This window comes from Lathyrus oleraceus, chromosome 7 (assembly GCF_024323335.1).
Source record: "Lathyrus oleraceus cultivar Zhongwan6 chromosome 7, CAAS_Psat_ZW6_1.0, whole genome shotgun sequence".
NCBI classification, from domain to species: domain Eukaryota; kingdom Viridiplantae; phylum Streptophyta; class Magnoliopsida; order Fabales; family Fabaceae; genus Lathyrus; species Lathyrus oleraceus.
Genome location: NC_066585.1, coordinates 139,056,657 through 139,068,437, shown reverse-complemented (window position 1 = coordinate 139,068,437; position 11,781 = coordinate 139,056,657). Strand labels below are relative to the sequence as shown.

General features: G+C 37.0%; 1 protein-coding gene across 1 annotated transcript; it reads left to right on the top strand.

Annotated features, from left to right (window-relative positions):
• The first annotated feature begins 320 nt into the window (after positions 1-320).
• On the top strand, positions 321-6,694 carry LOC127102465 (subtilisin-like protease SBT1.3). Its single transcript, XM_051039833.1, has 4 exons — positions 321-837; positions 948-1,235; positions 1,390-1,581; positions 6,528-6,694. Exons 1-4 carry the CDS (start codon positions 321-323, stop codon positions 6,692-6,694), a joined length of 1,164 nt encoding a protein of 387 aa, XP_050895790.1.
• The last annotated feature ends 5,087 nt before the right edge of the window (positions 6,695-11,781 follow it).

Below are 11,781 nucleotides of genomic sequence, written 5' to 3'. Positions count from 1 at the left end.
TTGAATATAGCCTAAGCATAAACAAAAACTCATATAATTTTCTAACCTAGCAACAGTTTCATGAATTTCTCGGCTTGAAGTAATATATTAGTGTACAAGCAAAGACATTAGAAGCTTTTCTTGACAGACTAGCTTCCATAAGGTATATGATAATGTTTAGTGATCAGAGTTTAAACAAGACTGAAATAAGCATCGGAAGTGAAAACAATAAGCCGATGATTTGCTTGAACCATCTCGGTTACAGTAGGCCAGTCATCTCCTTTTTTTGGCATCTTGGACATAGGAAACCAAATGCTTCAAGAATCTTCGCTTTTTTCTTCATGGCTAAGTCTCAAATCACTCCAATGGAAAGCATGAGTTTCATTCTAACAACATGTTTCCTCTTGAGTATAGTCTTATCTTCAACAAATGCTGAGTTTACCAAAACCACTTACATCATTCAAATGGAAAACTCGGCGAAACCAGAAGTGTTCTCCAGTCATCTAGATTGGTATTCATCAAAAGTAAAATCAGTTTTGTCTAAATCAGTAGATGCTGAAATGGACAACAATGATGATGAAGAGAGAATCATTTATAGTTACAGTACTGCTTTTCATGGAATGGCTGCTAAGTTAAGCACAGAAGAAGCGAAAAAGCTAGAATCTGAAGATGGTGTTGTAGCTATATTCCCTGATACAAAGTATGAACTACACACTACAAGAAGTCCTTATTTTCTTGGTCTTGAACCGATTCAAACCAACAACGAAAGCTGGTCGGAAAAACGAGTTAGCCATGATGTTGTAGTTGGAGTTTTGGACACTGGTATTTGGCCTAAGAGTGAGAGTTTCAATGACGCCGGTACCTTCTCATTGGAAAGGCGCATGTGAAACTGGTAGAGGGTTTCAAAAAACATCATTTTAACAAGAAGATTGTAGATGCGAGAATCTTCTACCATGGATATGAAGCAGCAACTAGTAAGATTGATGAGCAAGCAGATTACAAATCACCAAGAGATCAAGATGGTCATGGAACTCACACTGCAGCTACTGTTGCTGGATCTCCAATTCATGGTGCTAATCTTCTTGGTTATGCTTATGGAACCGCAAGAGGAATGACACCAGGTGCAAGAATTGCAGCTTACAAAGTGTGTTGGACTGGTGGATGTTTCAGCTCAGATATTCTATCAGCGGTTGATACAGCAGTAGCCAACGGAGTACAAGCAGAAATTCAAAGCATTGGAAGCGATGGTCGAGCAAGTCAAACCTGAGGGCATTTCCACGCAATCCACCAATGCTTTGTCAAACAAGTCTGAGAAGAATGCTCGCCAAGTCATTAAGGTTCCGTTTTCCTGCAAATGCGGCAACAAAACTGGTAAGTCCAACAATTTACCACGGTACAAAATAAAACCAGGTGACACGTTAAGCGAAATAGCGACGGTTCGTTTTGCCGGTTTGGTGAAGTATCAACAGATCCAAACCGCTAATAACATACCAGATGCTAACAATATAACCGCTGGTGATACGCTTTGGATTCCTTTGCCTCGTGGCTGTGATAAGGTGGATGACAGCAGTGTTTTGCATTATGCACATGTTGTGGAATCTGGTAATATCATTGATATCATTGCTCAAAATATGGTACAACACCAACAAAGCTAACAGTCCTAATTGCAACATAACAACAAACCAACGTTAATGGATAAACCTGTTGAAGCCAAGAGAAGTCCATGTGAGGTCTTCAACTCAACCTTAAAAATACGCATTTGAATAGCACATAGTCCATTACAGATCAGAAAAAAATCATGGAAATTGTTTGCAATATAATAAGGATATCCACATACAACAACATGTATTGACCTCTCAGCAGCCACGCCACCATGAGATGCAATTCAGATCCGACATCAACAAAACCGTGATTGAGCTCCTCACGTTTTCACCATTTCACTGCAGTAACACAAAACTAGTCAAAGCTGTTAAAATTTCAAAAAAGAATCCCAAATGGGCATTGAGACAAAGTTAGGGCGAAAAGTGCGTAGCTAAATTTACCGTTTCCGGATTGTAGCATCAAACAGGACAACCCAATTCTGAGCACAAAAAGCACTTCTGGAAATTTTCTCTATTGAATCTCTGGGTACCAAATCAAAACCCTAATTCGTGAGAGATAAATAGAAAGAGAGAGCGAATCAGTAGGGGGGAGGAAAAATTAGGAGGCGGACGAGAGATTTGAAAACTCAAAAAACACGAAAAGATCCAAAATTTGGAGACCACAATAACCTGAAAGCTAGCGAAGGGAGGCAGTTGCACCGAAGGTGAGTTTTTGCTTGAATCTTTCTGGAGCATTTGTTTGAGAGCGAAAAGGTGAGGAAAGGTGAAAGTGAGACGGAGAGGGGAATGAATAGGCTAGTGTGAGCTTTTGAGTGAGAGGGTTTTAACGAGAGAGAGCGAGATATGGAGAAGCGATTTCGAGAGAAACGCAGTTGAGAGGTGTAAGAGGGAGTTTGAACTCAATGAACTCTTCTGGGTTATGTTACAATACCCCTCGTTTTTTTTCTTTCTTTTATGCATTTTCTTTTTACTTTTTCAACAAAACCACATTTAAAACTATAAAAGATTACACGTTAAGTCTTCCCATTTCTTTTATTTAATAGTGTATTAATGTATTTGTTATTCCCCAATCCATTAACTCTAAAACCCAACAGCCAAGCGGTTGGGTTTAATTTTCTGTTTTTTTTCTTGGTAGTCCAACAGACTGTCTTTTATATTAGTTTTTATTTTAATTCTAATTTTTAATCTATCTTGGTTTACTTATCCAAATTAGCATTAAGATGATAACTAATCATAAATGGTTTAGTGGAGAGAAGGTAGTTTCATGGTCTTTAGTGGGGTGGGTTCGATACCTATATGAAGCATTTTATTTCTTTTAGCATTCATTTTGTTCTTTATGTTTATGCTTTATTATACTCATAGTTTCATTTATTGTTTAATAGCACAAATTTGATTTCTTTTAATTTCATCATCCATTCAAAACCATTTTGAACTATTAAAAATCACATTTTTCTCGATTCAAAGTCGAGCCCATTTCCATACCCTTGTAAGTCGATTGCTTTTAAGCATCGCCATCAACCTCACATAGCTTACTCTTGGGCTTTCTTACAATGAGCCGGTTCTCTTGCACTTACACTCATACTTTTGCATTATTTGTTGTTTGGGCCCGATTTAATTATTTCATGATTTCGAATCCCCATTTGACAAAATGTACCCCACTCCCCCGATGTGTAATAATTTTGTACTATTTTATTTCTTTATTTTGTTTGACTGTTTAGTTAGATACTAACACAAGAATAAAATCAACCATTTCCAAAAAAATACAAAAATAATGACTCGATCCAACGTCGAGTATTTTCTAAAAAAAACAAATCAACTCATTTCTCCTTCCTATTCTATTCCATTTCATTCAAACTTTCATCAAACGCTTGATTCAACGTCAAGCCATTTTTCATAAAAACTCAAAAAATATTAATTCATATTCAAGACCCTTTTCAATAAAGATGGAAATGGAACGTGGTGTATACCGCGCACTCCTGAGACTAGGATTCAAGATGTATATCTCGTCAATCCTAGTTCTCGCCATCATCCAAATTTATCCACTTTGTTTTCTCTCAAACACTCATTCAAATTTCTCTTAAACGTCCATCAATACTTGATCTAGGGTCAAGTCATTTTCACAATAAAAATCAAAATACCTAATTCTTATTTAACATTTTTTCAATAAAGGTGGAAATGGAACATGGTGTATACCATGCACTCCTGAGATTAAGATTCGAGACGTATGCCTCGCCAATCTTAACTCTCGCCATCGTCTAAAACTGTCAATGCGGTTTCTTCAAACCCTTTCTCAATTAAATTCCAAAATACTTAATTCCTATCTTAAACTCTTTCAATAAATATGGAAATGGAACATGGTGTATACCGTGCACTCCTAAGGCTAGGATTCGAGATGTATATCTCGCTCATCCAAGTTCTCGCCATCACTCAAAATACATCAAACCAATCAAACTCTTTTTCTCGCCGCCGTGCGACTAATCAAAAACCTTTTTCATAAACGAAAGGTATCTTGTCTTAAGTGATACAAAACAGTTTCGGCCACGATTGTTCAGTAGAGATAAATGACGCTTTTCCGAATGTAGATTTATAAATCCGTTTGATGTGTGGTATGCGTCCCCTCCTCATCTGTTTTGGGTAAAACAATGTTTTCGTCGATTAATACAGTATAGCTTTCGCTAAAATCGACCAACAAACAAACATTTTTCTACCCAGAACTACGTAAGCCTTGATTTCTCTTTTGAGATACGTAGGAGCAGGATTTGTAAATCTTGTCAGGCCCACTAATAAAAAAACTTAGGTTTAGTCCTTCGTCAAAAATCCAAAAATATTCTCCTTTCTTCTATTCTTTCTTTCCCACCTAATATACTGAAAAGCCTAACATTTCAAATTAACATTAACGCACACAACTGACCTAATGGTTCCTGTTGAGTACAACGGACGTGAGGGGTGCTAATACCTTCCCCTTGCGTAATCGACTCCCGAACCCTAATTTGGTTGCGACGACCAATAATCATTGTCGTTTTTTTCTTGGGTTTTATCGATATTTTCCCTTTCCTTTTTAGGAATAAATAAAGTTCGGTGGTGACTCTGTTCAGTCCATCATTGCGAGCATGCGATCGCGCTTCGCTTTGAAGTCGTATCCCCATTTTTTCGAGGTGCGACACTTGGCAACCTTAAATACTTTCAAGGATTAAAGGTATCTCACTCTAAAATAGGCATATGTATTTCTGAAAGAAAATACTACTTGGATTTTCTTGAATAATCTGTGATCTTTGGATCAAAACTGGCTATTAGTCCGCTTGATCCTTCCACAAAACTTCATTAGGACAATAACCAACCATTTCAAAATGTTTCAGCCTATAAACGACTCATTTGCAAGCTAGTATATCTTAACACCATTAGACCGACATTATTCTAGTCACACAAGAACTTTTCAAATTTCTGAACTCTCCAACTATCACTCATTTAAAAGTGGCTTTCAGAGTGATACATTACTTGAAATAAAATCCTGGTAGATGCCTCATGTTCCCTAGAGGTCTTGACACTCAAATTCAAGGTTATATAGATGCAGTCTGGGTAGGTTTTTCTAATTCAAGAAGATTAACCACTGGTTTCCTTTTCCTTTAAGAGAATGAAACCATTTCATTAGGACAATAACCAACCATTTCAAAATGTTTCAGCCTATAGAAGACTCATTTGCAAGTTGATATATCTTAAAACCATTAGACCGACATTATTCTAGTCACACAACAACTTTGCAAATTTCTGAACTCTCCAACTATCACTCATTTAAAAGCGGCTTTCAGAGTGATACATTACTTGAAATAAAATCCTGGTAGATGCCTCATGTTCCCTAGAGGTCTTGACACTCAAATTCGAGGTTATATAGATGCATACTGGGTAGGTTTTTCTAATTCAAGAAGATTAACCACTGGTTTCCTTTTCCTTTAAGAGAATGAAACCATTTCATTAGGACAATAACCAACCATTTCAAAATGTTTCAGCCTATAGAAGAGTCATTTGCAAGCTGATATATCTTAAAACCATTAGACCGACATTATTCTAGTCACACAACAACTTTGGAAATTTCTGAACTCTCAAACTATCACTCATTTCAAAGCGGCTTTCAGAGTGATACATTACTTGAAATAGAATTCTGATAGATACCTCATGTTCCCTAGAAGTCTTGACACTCAAATTCAAATTTATGTAGATTTCATTTTCTTTCTAGGGAATTCACCCGTATAATGGAGAAAAATCAACAACTATGTCAACGACTACATGTGATTAGTGTCATATTGATAGAGGAAATGCCTTTTTTTACCCTCTTGTTTTTTTTTGTGCCCCTTCAAATTTGTGATTATATGTTTGAGATATTAAGCAAATAAACCTTTTTTCAGGTAATGGGATTCAAACTCACACTCTCAATTAAAATAAATAACACATTTTCCATTTGAGCTACAACAAACTTGTTATTATTTTGTATATCAATGTTTATATAACCTATAAATTAAAATAAATTGATATAAATTAAGTTTTCATTAGTGCTCGGTTCACCCTTTACTTTATGATCATCTATTTCCATGGATGCCAGCCTCGAAGAATCAAAAGCTTTAGATCTCCTATTATGATAATCTATTTCTCAGTATTTAAATCTCTATCAAGCTCGTCTAACTGCTCTGGAAAATCTCTTTGTTTTCTCACGGTAGTAAATGCATCCTAAACTACACTTATGGCAGCCTCAACATTGTCAATTTTCTTCATGCTCTAGAAAATCTCTTTATTTCCTGAGAATAGTTTCTTTTGGTGCTTGGTTGTGCAAGAATTACTTGCATTCCATTTTATAATGGAAGAAACTGTTTTTTTTATATATGGATGGAAATTTCGTGTTTGGTAAAATGTGATTGTCTTTTGTGGACAATAGTTATCTATGTTGTGTCATAAGAGGGTCAGATGCTTCAGTTACTAATGCAACTGTTAAGCCATCTGAATCATCAGCTATACAAAGGAGCACCAAAGTTATTTCTAAAGCTCCTATTTCTCAACCTCCCTCTGTGAGTTCTGGTTTAGCAGGACCTACAACTCCTGCTAAGGGTATGCTATTCCCAATGTAGGTTTTTATGTAGCACATATGATGTGGAGTAAGGTTTTTGGTTTCATAATTCTTATATAGGATCATAGTTTATTAGATATAGGCATTTGTTATAGTTAACATAAATATTATTATGTACATACTATAGCTTAGCATATACCATACTTGTATATAAATACTGATGTAACTATTATTCAGTTTAATAAAAAAAACAGTACTCAATTCATTTTAATCCTTCTTCTCTTCTTGAATACGTGTAACAAACTCTCTCTCTCTCTCTCTCGTTCTTGAACACGAGTTATCATCTTCATCTTCTTCAAGATGAGTTCCACTTGCTTCCTTGATATGGTATCAGAGCTATACAAGCTCTGGTAGCCATTGTTTCTCTCTGTTTTTTATTCTTGTATATCTTTCCTCTTTCCTTTTCTTTCATCTTCATCAATGGCTGTTCAGAGCTTTGCCGATTTCGCTACAAACTCTGCCAATCCATATTTTCTCCATCCGAACGAGAATCCAACTCTCGTTCTTGTTTCTCCCTCACTCGACAATAAGAACTATCACACATGGTCTCGATCGATGCAAATTGCGTTAATCTCCAAGAACAAAGACAGATTCATCGACGATACTCTTCTCAAACCTGCTGTTTCGAATATTCTATATGCGCCATGGATTCGATGCAACACGATGGTTCTTGCATGGATTCAACGATCAATTTCTGAATCAATTGCGCGATCGATACTATGGATTGAAAATGCCGCTGACGTGTGGAAGAATCTGCAAATTAGGTTTTCACATAGCGACATTTTTCGCATATCTGATATCCAAGAAGAATTGTATAAGTTTCGTCAAGGTACGTTAGATGTATCCAATTACTTTACTCATTTGAAGGTTCTGTGGGATGGATTAGAGAACTATCGTCCAATTCGATCTTGTTCATGTGCTATTCCGTGTTCTTGCGGTGCTACTGCGTCCATACGTAGGTATAGGGAACAAGATTACGTAATTAGGTTTCTAAAAGGGTTGAATGAGAAATTTACACACTCCAAGAGCCAAATCATGATGATGAATCCCTTACCTGAGATTGATAAGGCATTTTCTTTAGTGATTCAGCAAGAAAGAAAGATGAACAATACTGTTTCTGCTATTATGCCTGTTGTTGGCAAAGGTGAGGAAGGTGTGGCCTTGAGTGCTCAAGCATCTCCTGATGCTCAACCTAATAGAAACAATCAGTATCGAGGAAAATATCAGGGTTATGGTGGTCAAAGAGGTCAGAACCGAGTTTGCACTCATTGTGGAAGAACGAACCATACCATTGACACTTGTTTCATCAAACATGGTTATTCACCAGGCTTTAAGCATAGAAGCAAGGGGAATGTTTTTGGTCCTCAGCAATCTGCAACCATCAACAATGCCTCCGACAACTCTGCAAGTTCCATATCAGGTTCTGCATCAGGTGTTTCTGCTAATGCTTCATATGGATTAACTCAAGAGCAATACAACAATATTCTTGCACTGCTTCAACATTCAAAAATCCCCTCAACAACCAACTCCGTCTCCACATCTCCCCTTGTGCTAAACTCTCTCTCTTCCACTGCCATTGGTAAGTCTCTCACTCTTTGGATTCTAGATACAAGAGCCACATATCACATTTCTTTTAATCTTTCAGCTTTCACTAGTTATAAGTCTATAGTCCCTATTTCTGTGACTTTGCCTGATGGTTCTCAACTATCTGCATCCATATCTGGTTCTGTCCACCTTACACCATCTTTGGTTCTACATAATTGTTGGTGTAAGCCCTAGAGGCCAATACTTTTGGTACTTGTATCGAATTATTTATTAATAATAAAAGGCATTTTCTTTATTATGGTTGATTAATAAAGTCCCTAGAATAGATAGTCCGTTTAATGTATTAAGTGTGACTTAATCATGAGAACATATTAAACATAAGGACACTATTCTTAAAGTATCCGTAGTCGAGCTTTAATGTGAAGTGGGATAACATTAAAGCATTAAGACTATTATGTTTGTAGACTGATGATCACATCTCATGGATCATGGATAAAGAGTTATCAAGTCTTAAACATAGGTATGAATATTAGGAGTAATATTTATATCGGATTGACCCGCTATGAGAATACTATATAGAAAGTTATGCAAAGTGTCATAAGTTATTCTCATGGTGATAATAGTGTATACCACTCTTCGACCTGAAACCACTATGGATCCTAGATGTAGAGTTGAGTGCTTTATTACTGATCCAACGTTATCCGTAACTGGATGACCATAAAGACAGTTGATGGGTACTCCACGAAGCATGTTGAGGGACATGAGTGTCCTAGATGGAATTTGCCAATCCTGCGTAACAGGATAAATGTCTATGGGCCCAATATTGAACTGGACAAGGGTGACACGGTCTATACCTTGTGTTCAATATAGACATAAGGGCAAAGGGGTAATTATGCACATAATTATTATCACAGGAGGTTTTGTCAGATCACATGACATTTTCGTGACTTGGGTAGCAGTGATGTGTTGCTAGATACCGCTCACTGTTTATTATGTTAAATGCATGATTTAATATAATTGCCAACGCCGCGAAAACCTATAGGGTCACACACAAAGGACGGATTGATGAGAGATAGAATAATTGAGGAACATCGTAAGGTACGGTGTACTTAAGCAGAATACGAAATATGGTAAGGTACCAAATACTTAAGTGATTTTGGCATATTATGAGATATAGGCCAAAATGCACTTAAGTGGGCTTTTTGGCTTGAAGCCCACACAAGTGGTTCTATAAATAGAGCTCTTGTGCAGAAGCTTTGTAAGGAAATTCATACTCGAGACAACACAACTGAAGAGTTGGAATTTCGTATCTCTCTCTCTCTCACTCAAAGCCTTCACTCACAAACAGCTAGCACTGCGATTGAAGGAATCCGTTCGTGTGGACTGAGTAGAGACGTTGTCATCGTTCAACGTTCGTGATCGCCCCGTGGATCTGTATCAAAGGTTGATCATTGTCAGAAATCTGCACCAAAGGTTTGAATCTCCACAAGAGGTAACGATTCTATCACTGATCATGCTCATTCGTAAGGATCATTAAAGGAGAAATTTTTATATTCCGCTGCGCCTTGGATGGCAATTCTCCTTCAATAATGTCCTATATATTCCATCCTTCAATGTCAATCTCATATCTATAGCCAAGCTGTCACAAAATGATAATTGTTCTGTACAATTCAATGCTAATTCATGTTCCATTATGCAGAACCCTTCCATGGAAACGATTGGTATAACTGAATTGCAAAATGGATTGTATGTCATTAATTCAACTGGATCTCATTCTTCTTGTAATTCTATATCTGATAATAATTGTAATGTTTGGCATATGAGATTAGGACATCTCTCTCATAAAGGCTTGCAGACCATTGCTATAATTTTTCCTTTTAGTTCATGGAAACACAATTATACCCCATGTGATTCTTGTCATTTTGCTAAGCAAAGAAAACTCCCTTTTCCTAATAGTGTTACTTGTACTAATGATGTCTTTGATATTCTTCATGCTGATTTGTGGGGACCCTTTTCCACTATTTCTACATTAGGACACAAATACTTTCTCACTTTGGTAGATGACTATTCTAGGTTTACTTGGGTAATTTTTCTTAAAACCAAAGATCAAACCAGAGATAGCCTTATCCATTTTATATCCTTTATTGAGAAACAATTTAATAAATCTCTCAAATGCTTCAGGTCTGAGGGTATTATGGCACTGAGTTTTTAACTCTACAAAACTTTCTCTCATCTAAGGGTATTATCCATCAAAAATCCTGTGTTGAAACCCCTCAACAAAATGGTGTTGTTGAGAGGAAACACCGACATATACTCAATGTAGCTAGAGCTTTACATTTCCAGTCAAATATACCCTTAAACTTATGGAATTTTTGTGTTCAACATGCTATCCACCTTATAAATAGGCTTCCCACTCCTTTACTTCAATTAAAGAGTCCTCATGAAATTCTATACCAAGAGACCCCGTCCCTCATTCACCTTAAGGTGTTTGGTTGTTTATTCTATGCTTCCACCATTATGGCTCATAGAACTAAGTTTGACCCTAGGGCAAGCAAAGCTATATTTTTAGGGTATAAGGAAGACACCAAGGGTTACATACTGTATGATTTGAATCACCACAATATATTTGTATCCAGAAATGTTATCTTTTATGAATATCTATTTCCTTTCAAAGATCATTCTCATCCTCACACACTTTCTCTTGACAGCTCACAGTCTACTCTTTTAGGTGATGCCACTCCTTTAGGTGATGTTACTACACATACAGAGTCTCCCCTTTTCCCTTCCCAAAATGACCTGTCTACCCTCCCTCCTAGTACAGAAAACAGTCGTGCTAGTCCTGATAGTACAACAGACAGTCCTATTACTCCTGCTAGTACAGAACACAGTCCTGTACCTTACTCCACCTAGGGTCCCTCCTCCTACTTGCTTACTCATAATACCAATTTTGTCCCCTTGCCCACATCTTTATCTGACCTTGACCCCCTTCCTTTATCCACCAGTCCTACAACTGATATTTCTTCATCATCTCCTCCTCAATATCAACCTCAGTCAAGACAGTCCACACGAATTTCAAATCCCCCTAGCTATCTTGCTGATTATCACTGATATTCCATTTTTGCTAAGTCTCAACCTTCAAAGGTTCTTTACCCTTTGTCCTCTGTTCTCTCATATAGTCAATGTTCTCCTACATATTATCATTTTTGTTGTTCCATATCTACTAATCCTGAACCTTCCACCTTTCAACAAGCTAACAAACTTGAATGTTGGAGACATGCTATGAATATTGAATTGTAGGCTCTTGCAGATAATCATACATGGACTTTAGTGGATTTACCACCTGGTAAGGTTCCTATTGGCTGCAGATGGGTCTATAAAGTCAAATACAAAGCAAATGGCTCTATTGAAAGACATAAAGCCAGGCTTGTTGCAAAGGGGTATACACAATTGGAGGGAGTAGACTATTTTGATACTTTTTCACCTATGGCCAAGATAACCACCGTCAGAGTACTTTTATCCATTGTTGCTATCAAAGGTTGGCAC